This window comes from Belonocnema kinseyi, chromosome 4, assembly GCF_010883055.1.
Source record: "Belonocnema kinseyi isolate 2016_QV_RU_SX_M_011 chromosome 4, B_treatae_v1, whole genome shotgun sequence".
In the NCBI taxonomy this organism is placed as follows: domain Eukaryota; kingdom Metazoa; phylum Arthropoda; class Insecta; order Hymenoptera; family Cynipidae; genus Belonocnema; species Belonocnema kinseyi.
Genome location: NC_046660.1, coordinates 140563047 through 140584195, shown reverse-complemented (window position 1 = coordinate 140584195; position 21149 = coordinate 140563047). Strand labels below are relative to the sequence as shown.

Here is a 21149-nt window from a genome sequence, read left to right as displayed (position 1 = left end):
TTTTTACCGAAAATTTAACTTTTCCCTGTTAAGTTGAAAATTCATTTCTTTAGTTGATAATTTAAATATCTGGTTGGAAGTACCTTATTTTTAAATATCTTTGTGAAAATTAATGTAATTCAGTAAAAATACATTGATTTGTGCAAACATTTTACCATCCCGTTGAAAATTCGTTCTTATTCATTTTATAATAAATTTTTAAACATTTTGTATAACGTCTAAAGCAGGTGACATCAAACATATTATTTTTTAAAAGAAAAATAATTATTTTTTTTTCAAAATTTACCGAATTCAGTTTTAACCATTTTTTCGACAATAATTAAAGCAGATTCAATTTTTTATCACTGTTCAAAATTGGTAAACTTAGATTTGAAAAACAATTCTTTTAACTCTGACTTAATGAAAATCTTTTATATTCTGCTTTTTGTGTGTCAAAATAGTATTTTTAGTTTACTTTCATGAAAAAACTGCTTGAGCAATAAAAAGAAATGAATGGTGTTTGTTAATGAATTTTCAAATAAAGTTAGAAATAAGATTATTCATAATTTTGGACTGAGAGTGAAAAATTATTTAAGGATAATTTGAAGAAGTGCGCTTTTCTGAAAAATAAACCACATTTATCATGTTAGGTAATAAGTATTCAAATATGACCAAATTTGAGGTTGTGAAAATTTCCACATTAGGTGAAATATTGCACTAATATATTTAAGCATCTGCAGTGGAATTGAGTAAAATATACTGCAAACTTTTCAATAAAATTTCATATTAATTTCATATTCTTTAATTTTCAAGTATAATAAAATATTGTTGGAATCGCTATGACTCGGAGATTCCGAATATTATATTTATAAATTATGAAGTGGTAAATTAAAAAAATCTTTAAGAAAGATGATGCATTTAGAACAAACAAGATTAATGTTAAAATCAATTGGACGAATCTTTTAACAAAATACATGGATTTTCTACAAAATAATTGAATGACAAACTTAGATAAAAAATTATACAAAAAATTACGTTTCCGCAAAAAAAAGAAATTTCCAACAAATTATTTACATTTGCAAAAGGTGAATTAAACTTTTGAGATAAATATGACAAAATTCAAAATGTTGAAATAAAATGTATGTTGGTGAGACTGGTAGGAGACTTAAAACTCACATTTTCGAACATAAACGGGATTGTGAATTAGGCAATCGAATTACTCGTTTATTACAACAGGAATGGCAATCAGATCAAACTATTTTATAAAAGATTTATATATAAACTAAAAAAAAAATTAATGCAACTTTTAAATACAAGTTACTTTGGCGCACTTTTAATTTGGGTCTTAATTTTAATATCAGCCTTTATTAATTACTCATTGAAAATTGACTTTATCTCTTAATGTACTCGTTAGTTTACTTTGTCCTTCCAAATAAAAAAATCTTGGTTCGGTTATTATTATTTTTTTAATATAGCAAAATTTCTCTTTTGAAGCCTCTGCATTTGAAGGTTTCAAGTTTAATGTTTTAAAGGGTAATTTTCAAACCACGTTTATTGATCAATTTTAAGCTTCAATAATAAAAAATAACTAATTTTGGTTTACTCTAACATTATGTTCTTTTATCTTGGAAAATAACGAAAGATTGAAATATCTTGGATGGCTTTATTAATATGACTACAGGTAAATTAAAAAAAAAATCTACAACTTTTTTCAGTGTGAATAATTAACTTTTTTTAAAATTGAAGCTAATTTTTAAAAAAACTCTACACAAACCATAAACAAATTTCCAACAAGATAGTTATATTTAAAAAAAAAGTTTAATTTTTATCAAAAATTTGAATTTTTAACAAAAAACTTAATTTACGACCAAATAGTTGAATTTTTTACTTGTAAGCGACACATTTTTAACTAAAGGTTCAATGAAATTTTCCAGATAAAAAAAATTATTTTTGCACAAAGCAAAAGAATTTTTAAAAACATAGCCACAGTTTCAAGCAAATCGTTTTTTTTAAGTCAGCAATAAAGTTATCAGCTAAAACGCTTTTTTCAGCTAAAAATCGGATTATCAACCACTTGCAATAAATGAAAAATGACAAATTTTTTACCAAATAGGTGAATTCTTAACCAAAATTATGAATTTTTTTAAATCAAGATTAATTTTATGACCAAAAAGACTAATTTTCAACAAAAAACTTAATTTATAATTATTTAGTTGTATCATAAACTTATAAGGGAGAAAATTTCAACTGAAAGTGGAATAATAAACTATTCAGATAAAAAAAATTAATTTTCATTGAAAAATGTGAATGTTTAAGAAAGAAGTTTATGACGACATAGTTGAATTTTTAACCTATAAGCGACATATTTTCAACCAAAAGTGAAATTAAACTTTTCAGATCAAAAATTTTTTTCCGCAAAACTGAAGAATTAAAAAAAAAGTTAGTTTGAAATAAGTAGTGAAATTTGCAACCAAAAATATTTATGCTCAAGAAAAATGTTATTTTACGACCAAACAGTTAATTTTTTAAACAAAATTGATGAATTTTTAACGAAAAACGATATCACTAAATTTTAGTTAAAAAAAACTTTTTTCGACAAGAAATCCAATTATCTACCAGTTGTATTCAATAAATAAGGACGATTTTTTGACAAAGAAGTTTAAAACCTTTTACTAAAATCATAAATTTTTCAAACGCAAGTTTCATTTTATGACCAAATAGGCCAATCTTCAACCTAAAATATAATTTATGATTGAATAGTTCAATCATAAACTTATATGGTAGATATTTCAACCGAAAGTGGAATAATAAACATTCGCGATAAAAAGAAATTTTTTAAAAGTAAAACAATTCCAACAACATAAGCCAATTTTCAAATGAATAGTTTCATTTTCAGCCAAAAATATAAATTTTAAGAAAAAAGTTAATTTACGACGATATGGTAGAATTTTCAACCTATAAGCGACATATTTTCAACCAGAAGTAATGTAAAACTTTACAAATAAAAGTAAAATATTTTTCGACGGAAACAAACAATTTCCAACAACATAGTTTCAAATAAACAGTTTATTTTGAAGCCAGCGATATGAATTCTTAACAAAAATATTATTTTACGGCCAAATAGTTGAGTCATAAAGTTGAAAGGGATACTTTTCCAACCAAAAGTGGAATGATTAACAAAATAGTGAAATTTTCAAATGAGTAGTTCAACCATGAGTAAAAAATGTGAATTGTTAAGAAAATAATACACAAACAATAAAAAAATTTTAACCAGATTGTTATATTTTTAAGAATAGTTTAATTTTTAAGAAAAAAGTTCATTCACGTCCTTATATTTGAATTTTTGACATATAAGCGACTATTTGTTAACCGACCGTGAAATGAATTAAAATTTTTATTTATAGAAACAAGTTTTCAACAAAAAAAAGCAAATTATCAACCATTTTCATCGACTGAAAAATGACGAATTAAAAAAAAATTAGTTGCATTCTCAACTGAAATGATGAATTTTTAAAGACCACGTTTAATGTTACTACCACCAAGACGAATTCTAAAAAAAATGTTAATTTAAGAAAGAAAAGTGATTTCATATACTTATAAGGTTTAAATTTTAAACCGAAAGTGAAATAATTGACTTTCGATATAAAAAAATTAATTTTCCACAAAAAAAATGAAATTCCAACCAAACGGTTAAATTTTCAAATGAATAGTTTAAGTTTAAATAAAAAAGATGAATTTTTAACAAAAAAGTACGTTTACGACCAAATTGTTGAATTTTCCGTGAACAATAAACGAAGTTTCAACAAAATTTTTACATTTTCAAATAAATAGTTTAATTTCAAACCAAAAATATGAATTTTGAACAAACTATACATTTTTATCCTATTGGCTCACTTTTCTACCAGATTTGTGAATTTTCATGACAAAATGTCAAATTTTCTAAAAAAAATTTATTTGTCACCAAATAGTTGAATTTTAAATTAAAACCATGTATGTTAAACAAAAGAATGGACTTTTTACAGTTTGATAAAAATTCCATGATTTTCAAATTTCGGTATCGACAATTTTGAATTTTGTAACTCTGAAACCAAATTCGAATTCTGCGGCCCCAAAAACGTATAGATACTCATTTTTATAGAAATCGAACTATTATCAATTTTTATATTTAGGATTGAACCTATTTCTCAATTGCCAAATGTCACCGCGATTCTACTGAAAGCCAGTGTAATTTCCAGGGATGGCAGTTGCTCCTATGGGGACCCTGCAGTGGTCGTTTCATCAATTATATATATAAACATGGTTCGCTTCTTGAAGTCAAGTAGAACCATGTCAGGCCTCGAGTGAGCAACAGAAACAATTGTCGAGAATATAAAGTTTCAGTGTATGCGACACTTCCCATTCTCGACAATTGACTCGATTTCCCTAGGAGCATTTAGCAGAGCAATATTAAGATTAATGCCGTAAGTGTGAGAGAGATGGTAATAAAGCACTCTTAGTGCTGCATTGTGCCTTTGAATGTAGGTCGTTCCCGCGTCAGTTGGACAACTAGATAGTATGTGAGCTAAATGCTCGGGGTGTGCATGGCACGTCCTGCAGATATTATCAGGAATGTCTTGTCTCAAAATGTGGCGACGGTATGTTAAGGTGGAAATGACACCGTCTTGGCATACAAAAATGAAACCCTCCGTACCAGACTTCAATCCGGGCGATTTAAGGAAAGCAAACGGTAGCTCACAAGACATTGACTGATCCTTCACATTTCTGTGGAAGATAACGTGCATCCTCTTATCGAGGATCTGTTCACGAAAGTTTTTCTCTTGTGCTTTCTTAATCCGGGCTTTCAGGAGTGAATACTCGAGATAGATAAGATTTGATGCATTTTGCTCACCCCTAATACTGAAGTCAAGTCCGAGTGTTTCAGCAGCCTCCTCCGCTGCTTTGTAGAGAAACGCTCCTTTGCCCACTTCTTCCTGATTCCTGACGATTTTAAGAAGAGAGTCTCTTCCATTTGTAACTCTATGTGCTATACCCAGAATAATCCTGTTGTGAAGACATTCAAGACTCAATATTCCGCGACCACCTAGACGGCGTAAGATGTACAGTCGCGGAACGGAAGACTTAAGATGGATGCTTTTGTTCATGTGCATAACCTTTCTTGTCCCGATATCAAGGGATCTGAGCTCGTTCTTCGTCCATGGAACTACCCCAAATGAATAGAGCACTACGGGGACAGGAACCATGTTCGTTGCAGATACTTTGTTCCTCGCCAGCAGTTCGGAAGATCAAATCTGTCGAATGAGACGTTTGTGTCTGCTTCGGAGAGTATCCTTTATAGATGTCACATCCTGAATGCGGCTCTGTGGCACGCCCAGGTATGTATAAGTCTCTCCAGCGCAAAGGTGTCGTATAGCGCTTCTATCAACGAGCTCAGGATCTTCAGGGATGCCATTAGGTTTTCTTCGCTTCAAATATACCTTGGCGCATTTGTCTAACCCAAATTCCATTCCAATTTCCTTAGTATATCGTTCGACAATCCCTAGAGCTAGATGTATTTTCTCTTTGTTTTTAGCATAGATCTTAAGATCGTCCATGTAAAATACATAAGTGACCTTGTACTTTCGATCTGAAGGTTTGCCGCACAAGTACCCGTCGGAATGGCGAAGTGCTAGAGATAGTGGCAATAATGTAAGGCAGTAGAGAAGTGGGCTCATGGTGTCGCCCTGAAAGACACTTCTCTGAAAGGTGACCTTGTTAGTTGTCATACGATTTTTTCCAGATGAGATAGTAAATCTGGTTTTCCAAAGCGGCATCAATCTCTCTATGTACCTAACTATTTGCGGATGAACCTTTAAGATTTCCAAAAAAGAGATGATAAGTCTTTTTGAGGTCGAGTCGAAAGCTTTCCTTTAATCAATCCGGGCCATCGATAGGTCACGCTGGTAGAATGCTGCATCTTTGCAGACACATCTATCGATGAGCAGGTTCTCCCGACATCCGGCTACGCGTTTCTTTGAGCTTCGCTGCTCATACTCGGCAGGAGTATTGTGCGCTCTTCCACCAACCACTTCGGAATTGGCTCTTCCGACTTTAAATGTGAGGTGAAAATACGGGCGAAAGGCTGATGGGTTGAAGAAAACTTCTTCCACCAGAAGATTTTGATACAATCTGGTCCCGGTGCGGAATAGTTCTTCATCCCTCTTAATACTTTTTTCACCTCCTCGGTAGTGATGGGTGGGCATTCTTTATCAGGTATTATGAGGGCAACACATAACTCCTTGAAGCTATTAATTTTTTCTGAATCTTCGTCCTGTCTATGCTGCACTTCGTAGACTTCTCTCCAAAATACTTCGACCTCTTCTGGTTTGGGTGGGTGTTCGACAGTAACTGGAGGGTCTTGGAAGAGTCTAGATGGGTCAGAGAGAAACTGTTGATTTTCTCTGACCCACCTTTCCCTCCGCTCTAGACTTCTCTTAGCGTCAGATAGTATCCGTATTCTCTCAACAATATGCTGCCTGATGGTCAGCAGCTTTGACTTATTAAGTGTGTGATAACGGGTCCGGAGTTCGCGCGCGAACTTTCGAACCTTGGCGGTCAAATTCCTTCCATATGTGATGTAGTCAATCACACACTGAATTCAGGACGCGTACTGTCTTGCCCAGCCTATCTTTATGGCAAGTTGATGCATTCGTCTTTTGGTCTTATGATCAACCGTTGGTTTTGTTTTACGGTTCGCATCGGCCAAAGCTCTCGCTGCATCATACACGCAATAACTGATAGCCCAGAGGTCGGATTCTCCCGAAAAATGTGCACGAAGCTCGTCATCCATTTCAGCCAGATCTTTAGGCTTGAGAGAAACCTTGGTGTTGATGTTTCTCCGGGTCATAAAGCATCGCTGTTCCTCTATTGGATGCCTGCCCGTGGTTGGTCTTAGTGTCGCCTCTCTTTCTCTGTTGCCGGCTTGTTCTAGCTGTGGTAGAGTAGGCGTTCCGCTTACATAGCCCCTTTTTCGGAGTAGTTCAGCATGGTTTCGCAGGCGTTGCTGCGAAAAGTGCGATAGCTCCGGGTGTTTGTCGCACCACAGAGCATGCAGCCGTGCCATGTAACCCCGTTTAGGAGCCACACTCGCATCGTAGCACTTTAGCAAGTCGTGATTCAGTCGCTCCGTCCACCCAAAGGTCGCGAGATCCCGCCGATCCATCGCATTGAATCCATTTTCATTGGCTTCTCCAGCTCTAGATTGGTCGGCATTGTTGGCTGAGCCATTGTCGGGAGCCCTGCGCGTTCTGTTGTTTTGAACCGCATTTACTACAACTATGTTTGGTGTTGTCATTGTTGTTCCCACGAGAAGCTAGGGAAAGAGCTTCGTCCATCCTTGTAGAACCCCGCATGCAAGGATAAGGCTGCGTACTCTGAGAGGTCGTCCGGTATCCCAAAGTCACCGTTCTAGACACCTCACCAAGGTGCCATTCAGCTTTCGGCACCGTTTTCACACCTCCGCTTGGGGGTTAATTCCTTCGGGACCACCCATGGACAATCGTCCGCGACAGCCTATTTATTTTTATAACCATATTCAGCAGAAACCCTTGGTACAGGGACCCTTTATCCGCAACCCGAGGACGCGTTCGGTGGCTTTGTCATAGGCCCTTCTGTTTGATTCTAGAGGAATCAAAACCGAACCGAACCTTTAGAAGATCTCGATACTTCTCCCACCTTTCCTTTTCCATGCTTGTGATGTTGATCACGAACATAGTTCTTCTCTCGAAGCCAAATTAACGTAATCAGGCCTTGAGTGTACAATTGAGACTATTGATTAAAACTTATGGTTCAAATGAATTCAAATATTCTTGTTCTAGACAATAAGCTCTATCCCCCTCGGAGCGTTCGGCAGGGCAGAGTCACGACCAAATCCGTGAGGGAAAGTGAAAGCACTTTACGGTCTGGAATATGTCTCTGGACATATAGCGGTCCTACGTGAGTAGGACACCCGGATAGTATGTGCGCAATGTCATCAGAATGTGCATGGCACGCTCTCCACCTATCGTTGGGAACTTCTTGGCGTAAAATTCGGCAACAGTATACTAAGGTAGAAATGACAACATACTGATACTCAAAAAACGATACCCTGTTTTCCTGAATTCCATCCGAAGGATTTGAGGAAAACAAATATTCGCTCCGTCGAGATCATTTCTGTAAAAGTTTGCGTGCATTTTCTTGTTGAGGAGCTGTTTGAGCAAGTTGTCGACCTCTATTTTCTTCACCCAAGCTTTTAGAAGCGAGGCTTTTAGATAAAATAGTGCACTTTTCTCACTTCTGACGTTAAGACCCAGGCCAAGGGCCACGGGCGCCTCGACGCGCCGTGGTAGTAATCAAGAATTTACTGTGGATAATTCACTACAGCACTAAGATACATTCTTGACCGATTTTGATGTTTTTTTTCAAAAAGCTCAGGATCAAATCCTGCAGAACATCTTCAGGCCTGGTTTTTAATTTCACCGTATGGAATTTATTATCAAGACAAATAGAACGTTAAAATTTGACATTTTACGAATCTTATTTTTTTATCTGAAGGTAGGGCTGTAGAGAATTCGCTATCTGTCAGAATTATTTTAGATACACTTGAGGATTATAAATATTCAGTTTAAGATCTAAGTCAATGGTTATGAACAATTCATATAAGCAATTATTTTCGTAAGGTGCTCAACCCCAACAAAAAACTTTATGTTGGTTAAAAATGCCTAAATATCTCGTCGTAGTAGTATTTAGAATAGGAAATAACTATTAGTTAACAAGTACAATGAAGATAAATATTCTAATAAAGAAATTTTTTTTTTGACATATTCTTTTTCTCATCAGCAATTTTCATATTACCTTCAATTGATAATAAATAGCTTCAGTAAAATGTAAATGTTAAATGTTTGTATTGTTAATAACAATATTATAGAAAGTAAAAAATCTAGCGTTTTCCAGCAGGAAAGAATGATTTTCTCTGCTAAATCTTGTTGCAGCTATCACAGGGGTTATGTTTCACCCAGAAAGTATGGCACTAATTCGCAATTGTTAGTGTTATTGAGAATATTTGAAATAAACCGTCATATATAGCAATTTTATGTATGAATGTAATGATTATTTAAAGCATCTTGAGAATGGTACTTAAATAAGTAACTTTTTCAGTAATTCTCAGTTAATATTATTATTGAATAATAATAGCACAGTAAACAGCATTAAATTATTAATAAATTTGCATACATTATAATAAATAGTAAGTTACTTGTACTGAAAGAACAGCAGCAATCTCTATTAGCAACAATGGAAACTTAATTCCAAACTAATTGAGTTCATTTGATCTGTAAGTTGTCTATTTAAGACATGAGTTGAAGAAAGATGAAGCAGAACATAATCCAGAGGTAATAAAATTATTAGAATTCCAATTAAAAAATTATTCCTATGAGATTCATTGAAGGAAGAACTTTTTCTCGTAAAATATTAAAATTGAGCGAAATAGTATAGCAACATTGTTTGTTTAAAAAATATTGTGTTTATAAGTATCGCAATTTGTTCCTGTGTAATAATAATATTAATTGAGAATTACTGACAAAGTTAATTTTTCAGAACGAGTTGGTGACACACTTTCCTTATGAAAAGAAATGAAACCACTGAGATAGTTGCAACATGATATAGCAGAAAAAATCATTTTTCCCGATTGGAAACGCTAAAAAAATTTGTATTGGTTTGTAATATTGTTATTAACAATACAAATATTTAACATTTATATTTTTCTGCAGCTTTTTATTATAATTTATATTTATGTTGAAATTTTTTCAATAAGAAAAACAGTATTTCGAAAAAAATCATTTTGTCCATTGTGGTTGAGCACCTTATGAAATTGATTGATTACAATAATTAGTTTAAATATTAAACTGAATATTTTGTATTTCTAAAGCGAATCTGGAATAATTTTGATAGATAGCGATTCTCCTAAATCATTTCTTCGGAGAAAAAATATTCTTGAACGTTGAAAATTGGATCCGAAGATCAGGAATTGTAGGCTGTAGTAGATTACGAACCATTTTCAGAAGAGAACCTCTAACCTTTGCTACGATAATATCTATACCCAGGATAATTCGATTATAAAGGCACTGGATCTTACGCGTGGCGATGTCGAGGACATTGAGCTCGTTCTTTGTCCATGGAACCACCCCAAACGAATAGAAGAGAAACGGGATGGCCAGCATGTTATTCACAGATATCTCTTTGGACGCCGACAGATTGGAATATCTGCTTCGTGGAGCCTACTTTACTGAGTTTATATTGTGTATGCCGCGCTCAGGCACTCCTAGGTATAGTTAGGTCTCTCTTACGGCAAGGTGTCTAATAGTATTCATATTAAACTAAATTCATATCAGTAATATCCATGAGCGTGAAAGAGATGTTATTATACATGGAATTTAAGATATTATTTTATGTGTACAAAATTTAAAAAAATTTGTTGTGCAGATATTGAAAAAACTCTGACTATTTTGGATCATGCAATTGGTTACTACGGAGTTTGTCAAGAAGTCGAAGGATCTGTACGTGGTGGACCTAATGGTGCTGGGGGCTTAGATGGATTTTTAGAAGTGATGAATCGCTTATACAATGCTCAACATTATTTTCAAAAAAATAATCCAAGTTCAGTGGAGCTAGAAAATGTTTCAACATTATTTGGCACTGGATTAGAAGCTCTCTATGCAGAATTTCATGACAATTTAGCCAGGCAAAGCAAGCCCGTCTTACCAATTGTACTTTTGGATTTGATAAGTTCCGATGAGGATACTAGTGGTGAAGATGCCCCGCAATTTCTTTGCCAGTTGCCTGAAAGTACTGTTGCTAACTTGGTTAAAATAGCTCATTGGTTGGAAGAAAGAGCTCTTCGGCATTACGTAGACATGTATGCATCTGTGCGGTCCGCAATTGTTCTTCGTTCATTACAATTAATGAAGGAGCATCACAGAAGTGCAAGCGGTGGCAGTATGCATGCGGGAAGTCCTATGATGGTATGTATTGTAACTTCTGATTTAAAAATAAACTATTATTATATTAATGTGAATAATTCCTGAAAATAAAACCAAGAATCTAACGGAAAAAATTCAGACAACCGCCATAAAATGTTCCTATTGCAATCTGAAAAAAACTTCCTCCCCCCCCTTAAAAAATTTTTTTTTGCCTTTGGACAAATATAAAAAAGAGGAAAGAGACATGAGAAGGCAACCAAACAAATCCCCTAACGTCTTTTTTTTTATTTCATTCGTCTTTTATTTTTATTATTATTAAATCACAATTAAAAAAAAAATTTGTAAAAAATCATCACCCACGTTTCGGTACTCATATAGCACCCTTATCAAGGCACAAATTTTTTTTAATTTTTAGCAGGCAGGAACAGCATCTCAAACACGATGCTCTCTCCCTAGCACCTAAGAATCAACACCCGGGAATCAAGTGAAAGTTCATAAGGCAAAGCAGTTATAAACAAACCTGACATAGGAATGACCTCCAATACAAGTCAGCTAAATTAAAATTTAAAAAATTTAAATGAGATTAAAATCAAATTGAAAATCCTATTTAACGTCCAATAATCAAGTTAACGTGAAGAATTCCTTCAAATAAAACCAAAAATCTAACGACAAATTTTGGAGAATCACCATAAAATGTTCCAATGGCAATCTGAAAAACTTCCTTTTTTCCCTCTAAAAATGAGTTTCTTTTCATATTGCAATAGGAGCATTTTATGGTGGTTGTCCAAATTTTGTCGTTAGATTCTTGGTTTTATTTTCAAAAACTCTTTAAAATAACTTGATTATTCGACCTCTATGATTTTAAATTTGATTTAATCTTATTAAAATCTTTAAAATTTTATTATTTCACTTTAATTCCGGAAAAATACCTATTAAAATGAACTGGTAGTATTTAAATGATAACACAGTCACACAAAAAAAAGTGTGCGGATCTGGTAACAAGACACACGTATTCCTATGGATTTTGGGGCGCTGAATTCAAATTCGGTATCAAAAATCAACCACCACGTCATGGTTGAGCCATAACCTCAAAAAATGGAGAAAAAGTATGCACTGAGGCAAATAAATTTCAAAATAATGCCAGTGATGCAAATTTTCACTTCAAAAACATGTCGACAACTGTGAAGGATCAACCCTTGCCTGATATCAACTTATTTAACATAACTTTACCCAACAGAACCTGACCTCACCTAACCTGAATTAACACAAATTTATTGAACTACACGTAGAGCTCTGGAAGCATATTTTCCCAGTTTGCGGTATCGTTTCATTCAGCTTCGGCTTAACCTACATAGAGGTTTAACCTATCCTAACCTAACAAAACCTGACCTAATCTAACCTAGCCGAGTGAAATTCAACTACACGTGTAGCTATGTAATCGTACGGTTCTCAGTCTTAAATGTGTGCTATATTTAATAGGTTAACTCGATCTTAACCTACAAATGAATCTAACTTAACAGAACCTAACGAAATTTTGCTTAACACAACACAACTTAACTTAAGTGTTCCCGTTGTAACACAATAAAGTTCAATTCATTGTACTACAGGTGGTTAAAAATTTAGTCGCACATTATTCATTTGAAGAAGCTTAGAACTACAAGTAGAATTGACCCCATTTTAATTAACCTGACAATGTTTGTATCAATTAAAATGTAGAACTGTAACTTAAACATGCAAATAAATAAGAGTTGAATACCTATTACCTATCGCTGGGAACTTCTTTACATAAAATTTGACCGCCGTACACTAAGATGGAAATAACACCCACTGGAGATTCAGAAGTTCGCGTCCACCTTGACGGCGTGAAATGTATCATCGCGGAACAGACGAATTGATATGCAAGGTCTTATGCATATGCATGACCTCACGTATAGGGATGTCGAGGGCCTTAAGCTCGTTCTTCGTCTATTGCATTAACCCAAACAAGTAACGTAGAACCAGGACAGACTCCTTCACTAATGTTACGCCCTAAGTGCGGCTTGGAGGCAGGTTATTTGAATTATAACTTAATATATAGAAATTGGCAAGATCGAAAACCGACAAACTTTTTTGTTTCTGATATATCTATGAGTGTCCAGTGCCAAGGGCTTTGTCATAATATCGGCTAAATTTTACTTGGCTGCTATCCATCTGACTTTGAATTTGTCTTGAATTACACAATGTTTAACGAAATCCGTTTCGGTTTCAGCCATGTTTCCTGCTTCCAGTTCTCTCTTTCTCTCTTATTTATTTGGATGAGTACAATATGTACATAAAGTATTGCATAAAATGTGAGCACGCAAGTAATTAAGAATTTGAACTGGGTGTTGTCTTTTCGATTAAGTTGTGAATAATACGTGTGAACTCGGAGATGGAGGAGCAAAAAAAGTCAATTTTATCGCTGAAAAGTGACAACATAAAAATGTTTGTATTGCTAATCATGTTAAATAGTGGAGAACGCCATAGAATTGATGACGATAAGTAGAACGGTGGTGTATATCATGAGTTGTGTTTTGGAAAATTTAACGGCACACGTTCAAGTATTGCTGGGCAATCAGTAAGCCCACGGATAATCTTAAATAAAAACAAGAACCCCCCGAATTTGCGTCTGCCATCTATTGACCAAATGCCAAATCTACATCGCAGCGCTTCATGGTGCGATCCACGTGGAGGATAGATTTTGTCTTCTTTCCAAGCCATATATTTTAAGAACCATCTTTAGAATTTCTCGATGAAATTAACATGTTGTTTTCTTTAAGTATGGTGACCAGATCATAGAAGCATATTCCAGTTTAGACTTGACTATTGCGCAAAACATAGTCATGCATGGCGATATTGTATTAAAGTGTCTACATGAACGCATAAGAAAGCTTAATGATTTATTAGCACTAGATACAATCTCATTAATGTACGCATCAAAGGTTATGCGGCTATCGTAGAGAATACCGAGATCTCTATATGTTTTACATCATCCACTTACAACAGGTGGCGACATGACAGATAGAGTGAGACATCATTCATTTGCATCAGGAATGATAGTGGTCCAAGATTGGAGGCTTGGGGCACTCCTGAAGAGGGCAAGAAAGTATCAGGAGAGAAACCTCTATATTGTACAATCTATTGTCTATTGGTCAAGTAATATTTAATGAGAAGTAGAAGCTTATGCGGAATCTCCATGTTATACAGCTTATGTAATAGTATATTGTGATCTACATCGAATGCTTTCGTGATATCAGTTAATATAACAACATCTTGGTCATAATGAACAAGCAACTTCCTTACATCTTGTGTAAAAACCAATAAATTAGTATTGTTAGATTTACGGAGAAGGGAACCATGTTGGTGGATTGTTATGTTCTTACCAATTATACTATATATGATATCATAGAGGCAAATTTCAAATGTTTTCGAGAAATTATTCAAAATAACAATGGATCTGTAGTCAGTTACATTTGATTGCACCCTTTTCTTAAATACAGGAAACACCCTTGCTTTTTTTCATTCTACTGGAAATCTACCGCATTCCAATGCAAGATTAAAAATATACGCTAATAGTGTGGCAAAGATAGATAAACAAATTGATAACAAAAGCAGGTATTAGATCAGATCTAGCAGTTTTCTTGTTAGCCAACTTCTTAATTGCTTTCAAAACGTTAATTTCGGTGATTAGCATATAATCGCCAAATAAATTTTGGCTAGAGTTATCAGAGGTAAATGTACATATAGATGACTCGTTATGAACACTGTTAAAGTATTCAGCAAATTTGTTCACAATATCCTGAGGTGATTGAAAAATCCTCATCGTTATGACAAATTATACCTGGGATTCTGTTATCAGACTTTACTTACATAGGACCAGAAAGACGATGGTTTGGAGACAATATTTAACTCAGCGTTCTCTGTAAATTCATGAAATGCAATTTCTATACGCTTTTTAATATTATTTCTCAATTTATTAAATATATGTAAGTAGTACACTTTGCCAGTTGAGGAGAATTTTCCCCTGCATTCATTTTTGATCCCGATGTCTGTAATGATATCTCGTGTGTACCATGATGGGAATTGCTAGTTAATTGTACAGTTTTTAAATTTTGGAACCGGTTTGTTGAAGATATTGCAGATTAGAGAATAAAGAACTGAACAAGCTTGGTAAGTGATTCACAAGACCCCAGGGATGACCAATGAATGTTATTTAGACCAAGGTACAATTCAATATGGTTTTCTCTCACAAAATTATGTCAATTAGATAAAACATTATTGACGAATATTTTAGAGGGTTTCTGTTGAAGTAAGCAAACAATTAGACACAAAGAAGGGTGGCATTGTCCTCAGATAGTATCTGATCAATGACTCTAATAACTTCAACTAAGGTGTTCGCAAGTGCAAGGTCCAAGTCTCTGTTATTGCAATTTTCAACTGAATTGAATTGTTTTAGATCAAAAAATTGACAAAAGGACGTTAGAAGTGCTGATTCTTGATCAAATTTGATATAATTAATATGCTATTTATAGTTAGAAACATTCAAGTCTCCTATGATAATTATTTCATGTTCAGAAAGTTCTCGAAGAAAAATTAATAAGTTAAATATTCTTTCAAATTCAGAAACTGCTATTTCGGGGGGCATGTAGATAACTACAATTAAAAATGAGATAATTGGGGTATAAATTTTAGCCTCAACTATGTTTACTGGTGGGACCTAACGAATTGTTGAAGTTAATTTTACCTGTGAACAAGCAAAATGACTCTTAATGGCAAGGAGAACTCCGCATCCAGGCTTAGCCACACGATCGTCCCTGCACGTCTGGAAAACATTGCCATCGAAAATTTCAGCATCATAAATAGAAGCTTTCAACCACGTTTCAGTGAATGCTAAAATATCATAATCGAAAATTCCAACAGAGTTATTTAATAAATCTAACTTACTATTCAAAACTGACATTTTGGTAATATACCTTAACTTTAGGGGTGGATGATGTCACTGTGTTATTGAAAGAGCTTTCTTGTTGAGAACTATGACTGGAACTCCATTCCTGTAGGTTATCCGAAGGTCCTCCTCTCCTCTCGCAGGTCGTTCATCCAAAATTCGTTTTTGTTCCATGTAGTAGCTCTGCTGCAGTGGTGTATGATCCCGAGAGATTCGAATCTCGCTCATCGTGTCCGGAATTGCTTTCGCCTTTTTCAATGATATGAATGCTGAAATGATTTCCGAGGCGGTTGATTCGGATTGAAATCTGATCTTGATTGACCGGGCAAAGATTTAAAACTGATGTGTCGTTCGCTTGAATAAAGTAATGGGAGTGTGATAGTCGGGGATTAGTATCAACTATAAAAACAATAATTATAATAATAATAATTATAAACTATGCTCGAATTGCTGTACCTCTCAACAATAACTTAAAAAATAAGGACTATGGATCTCGGGGTTGTGGAGCGCACTTATGGGGTTGAGGGAGTGGAGGTAATCTTAAAGTTCTGTGACATCAATAAAAGATTGAGAGATAATAGAATCCAGAAAGATTTTTTAATTCAGTGCAAAAAGCATGGAGTTTTTCCCAGGAAAATCCTGAAATTAGGGGAAAATATAGATCTTAACTTTAACAGCAAGAAAATATGGGACAGATTGGTCGTGATGACAATCAAGTATCACAAGGGAATTCTAAACTGTCTGATTGGTCAGATTTTTGCGAATTGGTCCAACTTGAATAGAAGATTGAAAGAAAATTGTGATAGTATGCATAGATTATTACCAGCTAATGTTGACAAAACAATGCTAGATTCAAACATTTGATCGGTGAACAGGGTAATGTACTACAGCTTCACTTGAATTTGCACAGTCACTTGTTTCCAAAATTAAAAGACCCTTGGTTAATTAATATATTGGGTATAAGAGTAATTCCTGATAGTGTACTAGATATGTTGAGACTGATGGATGGTTTTAGTAATGAGTTTCGGGAGAAAAAAATCAGATCAGGTTATTAACAGGGTTAAGTGTCTTGAAAACAGTACGGAGAAAATAGATGATCTAGAGGACAGACGGAGTTCGATGGCAGTTTCTTGTGGCCTCGCCCGGGGGCACAACATCTCTCATTGAATTTTTTGCATCTTGGGTAAATGGTTAAAATTTACTTTATTTTCAGGCACTTTAAAAACAACAGAAATTCTACAATTTGGGGGGAAATTGTTAAGTTTGTCTTATCTCTCCTGTCTTCTGCTTGCTCCACCTTCTTCTCTTGACTGTTAGCCAATTTTTTGGTTGGATATAGTGGGGTGAGGTGTGATGATTTCGGTTGGTTGTTTCGTGTCTTAGGCATGGGCTGACTCACAATGCCTTACTGATGAGTCCTAAGTGAGTTAGCCCAGGAAGAAACACTTTCTCCTTTCCTGCGGTTCATTCTCCTTTGTAGTGATGTCTACAGAAGATTGCTTTCTCTCTACTGCTTGCTTTTCTTAATTGGTTACTTGTTCATTTGTGACTGTTTTTGATTGTTCTTGGTTAATGATTGGTTGTTGGTCTAACTTTCGCTCGGTTTTGCGTACTTCTAGCCGTTCTCAGGGATCAGGGTATCAGGATCAGGGTATCGCAAGGGTCAATCAAAGAGAAGTGAAGTAATAATGAATGAAATAATGAAAAAAAATCATAATGATGAAGAAAAAGTTTTTTTAAGGAAAAAACTTTTTCAATGAAAAATTTATAATAATGAGGAAAAATTATAGTAAAAAAAGGCCAAACTATAAAAAATAATAATGTGAAGCAACAAAAAACAGGTCAAGGTTCAGTCCGAATCCTAATTCCAACCTTTCAAAAACCAAATTAGTTACAAAAAGTTTATTTCTGGAAAACAACCTTCCTTCTTTATCAAAAATTCTTTATGAGAAACCCTATTTCGATTATTTTTTTAATATTTACTCTTCACAAATCCATCAGTCAATTAAAGCATTGTTATTACCCAAGAAACTCTTTAAATTTTTAAACAATTGAAAAAACTTTTTTATCAATAATTTCAAATAATAGTCAGAAGAACCCAAAAGACAATAACTTGATGGGAGCGTAGGAGAGGGGGGGGGGGTTAATCCAAAAAGGGGAAAAACACAATCAGTAAAAATTAAATCATGAAAAATCATAAATGAATCATGTTAGATGAGAAAAAATTGCAGGGGAGGAAGAAACGCATAACAAATGAGAAACAATTCTCAGAACCTCCAAGCAAATATACCGAAAATCCCAATTACCCTGCTCCGCTCAATTAGTCAATTGAATCTTGTCTTATCCTATTATCTTCCCACTATCCTCTAGTTTCTTATAACCTAAATCTCTGACCTCGCTTTAAGGCCATTCTACCAATTATTCCGAATACCATTCTAATTAATATCCACGAAAAATATTCTCACGCTCAGTTTAATGATGATTTTCAAGAATCAACATAAGCTTATCCGAAACCTTCTAATTATTCTTGAAATCGCTCGCATCACCACTATCATTTTCCGATCAAACCCATGCCTATTCTTCGCATCATGATATTGTAAACACATCAAGTACATGCTATCTGGTCTGTATGTGACCAATCAAACTTAAAGTAGAGAAGATAATTTTAACAAAAATTATAGTTTGTGATTTTTAAATTACATCACCTCTGTCCCACCAATGAGATCCAACATATAAAAAAGTTTAAACAAACAAGGCACTTAGCAAAAGTCATACAAAACCAACCTTCCATTGTTTCACTACATATTTAAACTTCATTTTAGTTCATTTTACTCTATCACTATTGTTATTTATTGAAGATGTTCAACAAATTATTAATTGTCATTAAACTAAATATTTCCAGAAGAAGGACCACGATATGTTCAATATTTAAAAGAAAAATCTTTAAATTGTACTTATCTATTAACGAAGAGGAAAACATACTGTTGCAGGAAGGAATTCACCACTACGTTGTTCGAAAGTCACCTCCTCGAAATTCTCAGAATCCACCCAAAGAAATTACCACGTTCCTTGCTCCCTTTACTCACTTTTTATAACTTTTTTAAAACCAATTTAAAAATTTCACAATTTCACTAAACTGCACTTAAATCACACATTAATTCTTATAACAAATTGTAAGAAAAAACCACGATTCATCTTTTTTGTGTCATTTTTTAAGATTTTTTTGTTTAAAACAAATTTTTTTTCTATTATTTTCTTTTTATTTAAAATTTTTATTACCAGACTGGTATCGAAATGGACCACACCGTCACCAAGCCATCAACCAATCACAAAAACCGATTATTAGTTCAAGAAGAGTTACGATTCAATGTGTACTGCGACACGGCGAATTTAAGACTAACTTACCAAAGACGGCAGAGAGAATACCTCACCTCACTCCGCCTGACCCCACAGTTCCCTGGTAGCGGCAACCTCTCCCACTACCTCCTCTACTCGCTCCCATCAGCTAAAACTGACCTACCTCGTTAATCCCTTCAGGAGCATAACTACCACCTTTCCAAAAAATCCAATGACCAACCTTCACATCCTTTATCTAATGAATCGACTCAAAACCTCACTCAGCTGTCATTTTTTATTAATAACTATTATTACATCATACTCTATATCTTTTTGTAGTTTTAGATTCTCATTTTTCAACATTTTAAGATTTACTTATCCTTAATTTTAATTAAAAATTTAGAACCTCTCGACCACCAACATACAACTTTACGAGCCCATTCCAACCCAAGTTATTTAATTTCTCAAAAAATATCAATCAAACTAAGAGTAAAAGAACTTCTCTCACTCCCAAAATCTAGTTCCTCAGTATATAGATTTCGGACCAAAAAATATTCATCTCTACTATTATGTAACATAGTAATCCACCTCCTACAAAAAATGAAATTGGAATGTCTACATGATAGGCAGCACCCCCACCGGGTCCATGTCACCCCAATCCCACCCCTCAATCTCTGGCAATATGTTCAAACTATATAAATTGCCGAAATTAACAAATATATCCCGAATTTTTTACAAAAAAACTTATTGACTCGGCACTCCGAAGTAAAAATGGCCACCTATTGTAAGTACACTGGCAATTACTTCCCTGAAAACTTTACCCATCCGAAGAAGGCAATACAGGCATGATTGAACAGAAAAAAGCAGACATAAATACTCGCGATATCGAGGCGCTATACACGCACATTATTAATACTTTTTTGAGGTGAATAGTAGGTAGAACCTCTTAAACATTTACAAATTTAAATTTTACTGTGGCACACACACACACACACACACATATATATATACCCCTCACAGCCAGCTAAGGACCAATGGCCACTGATCGCGAGCCCAAACCCTAGAATCTCATAAAGTTTTACCCACCTGTGGAGAATTCCAGGGGGTAGAACGCAAAAAGGCAAACATCAATCATGAGCAACTACAGTACGTCATACACGCGCATTGCAAACACTTTGTTATCAGTCTGCGGTTATGATTTTATCCATTAGTCTCTGGAAAGTGGCGGGGGCATTTGTTAAACCAAACGGCATCCTTGTAAATTGATACATGCCCTTTCCAGATACTGTAAATGTTGTTATAGGTTTTGAACTTTCTTCTAATGGAATTTGTAAATAAGCTAGTTTCAAGTCAATTTTTGAAATAAATTTCGCTGATCTTAAAGTGTCCAATATCTCTGTCATGAGTGGAATTGGGTATAGGTCTTTTTTGTGATGTTATTTAGTTTTCTAAAATCTAAACAAAATCAAAAATCTTTTCCAGGTTTTTTGATCATAACAATAGGATTTGACCAATCGGAACAAGAGGGTTCTATTATGTCCTGTTCTAATAATTTGTCTACTGTTTCGTAAATTATTTCTTTTACTTTGGGGCTCACGTGGTAATATCGCTGTTTAATGGGATCGTGGTCTTGAATATCAATTTTGTGTTTCGTGAGATGAGTTGTTTTATGTTCTTTTCCCGAGTCGATTTTAATTTTATTTGCAAGGAGTTTTTATAATTGTGATTGTTGGCTTTCGTTATGCTCAACAATGCCTTTACAAACTTCAGCTGAATCATTACAGTCTGTCAAGTTAAAGCGTGCGTGGCTTTACTCGCAGTCGGTAAGGTGTATCGACATGATTTTGGTGTCAAAATATTAAGAAGAGCTCCCTCTTTCA

General features: G+C 34.4%; 1 protein-coding gene across 11 annotated transcripts in view; it reads left to right on the top strand.

The window, feature by feature from the left end:
* LOC117171308 (exocyst complex component 7) overlaps positions 1-21149 on the top strand; it is a 336468-nt gene that overhangs the window by 144660 nt on the left and 170659 nt on the right. For all 11 annotated transcript variants that reach the window (XR_004466862.1, XM_033358480.1, XM_033358484.1 and 8 more), the window contains one exon: positions 10474-11012. Coding sequence is in view for 10 of the 11 variants with exons in the window: in XM_033358480.1 (XP_033214371.1) it covers positions 10474-11012 (539 nt within the window). In the remaining variant the exon portion in view is untranslated. The remainder of the gene's footprint in view (positions 1-10473; positions 11013-21149) is intronic.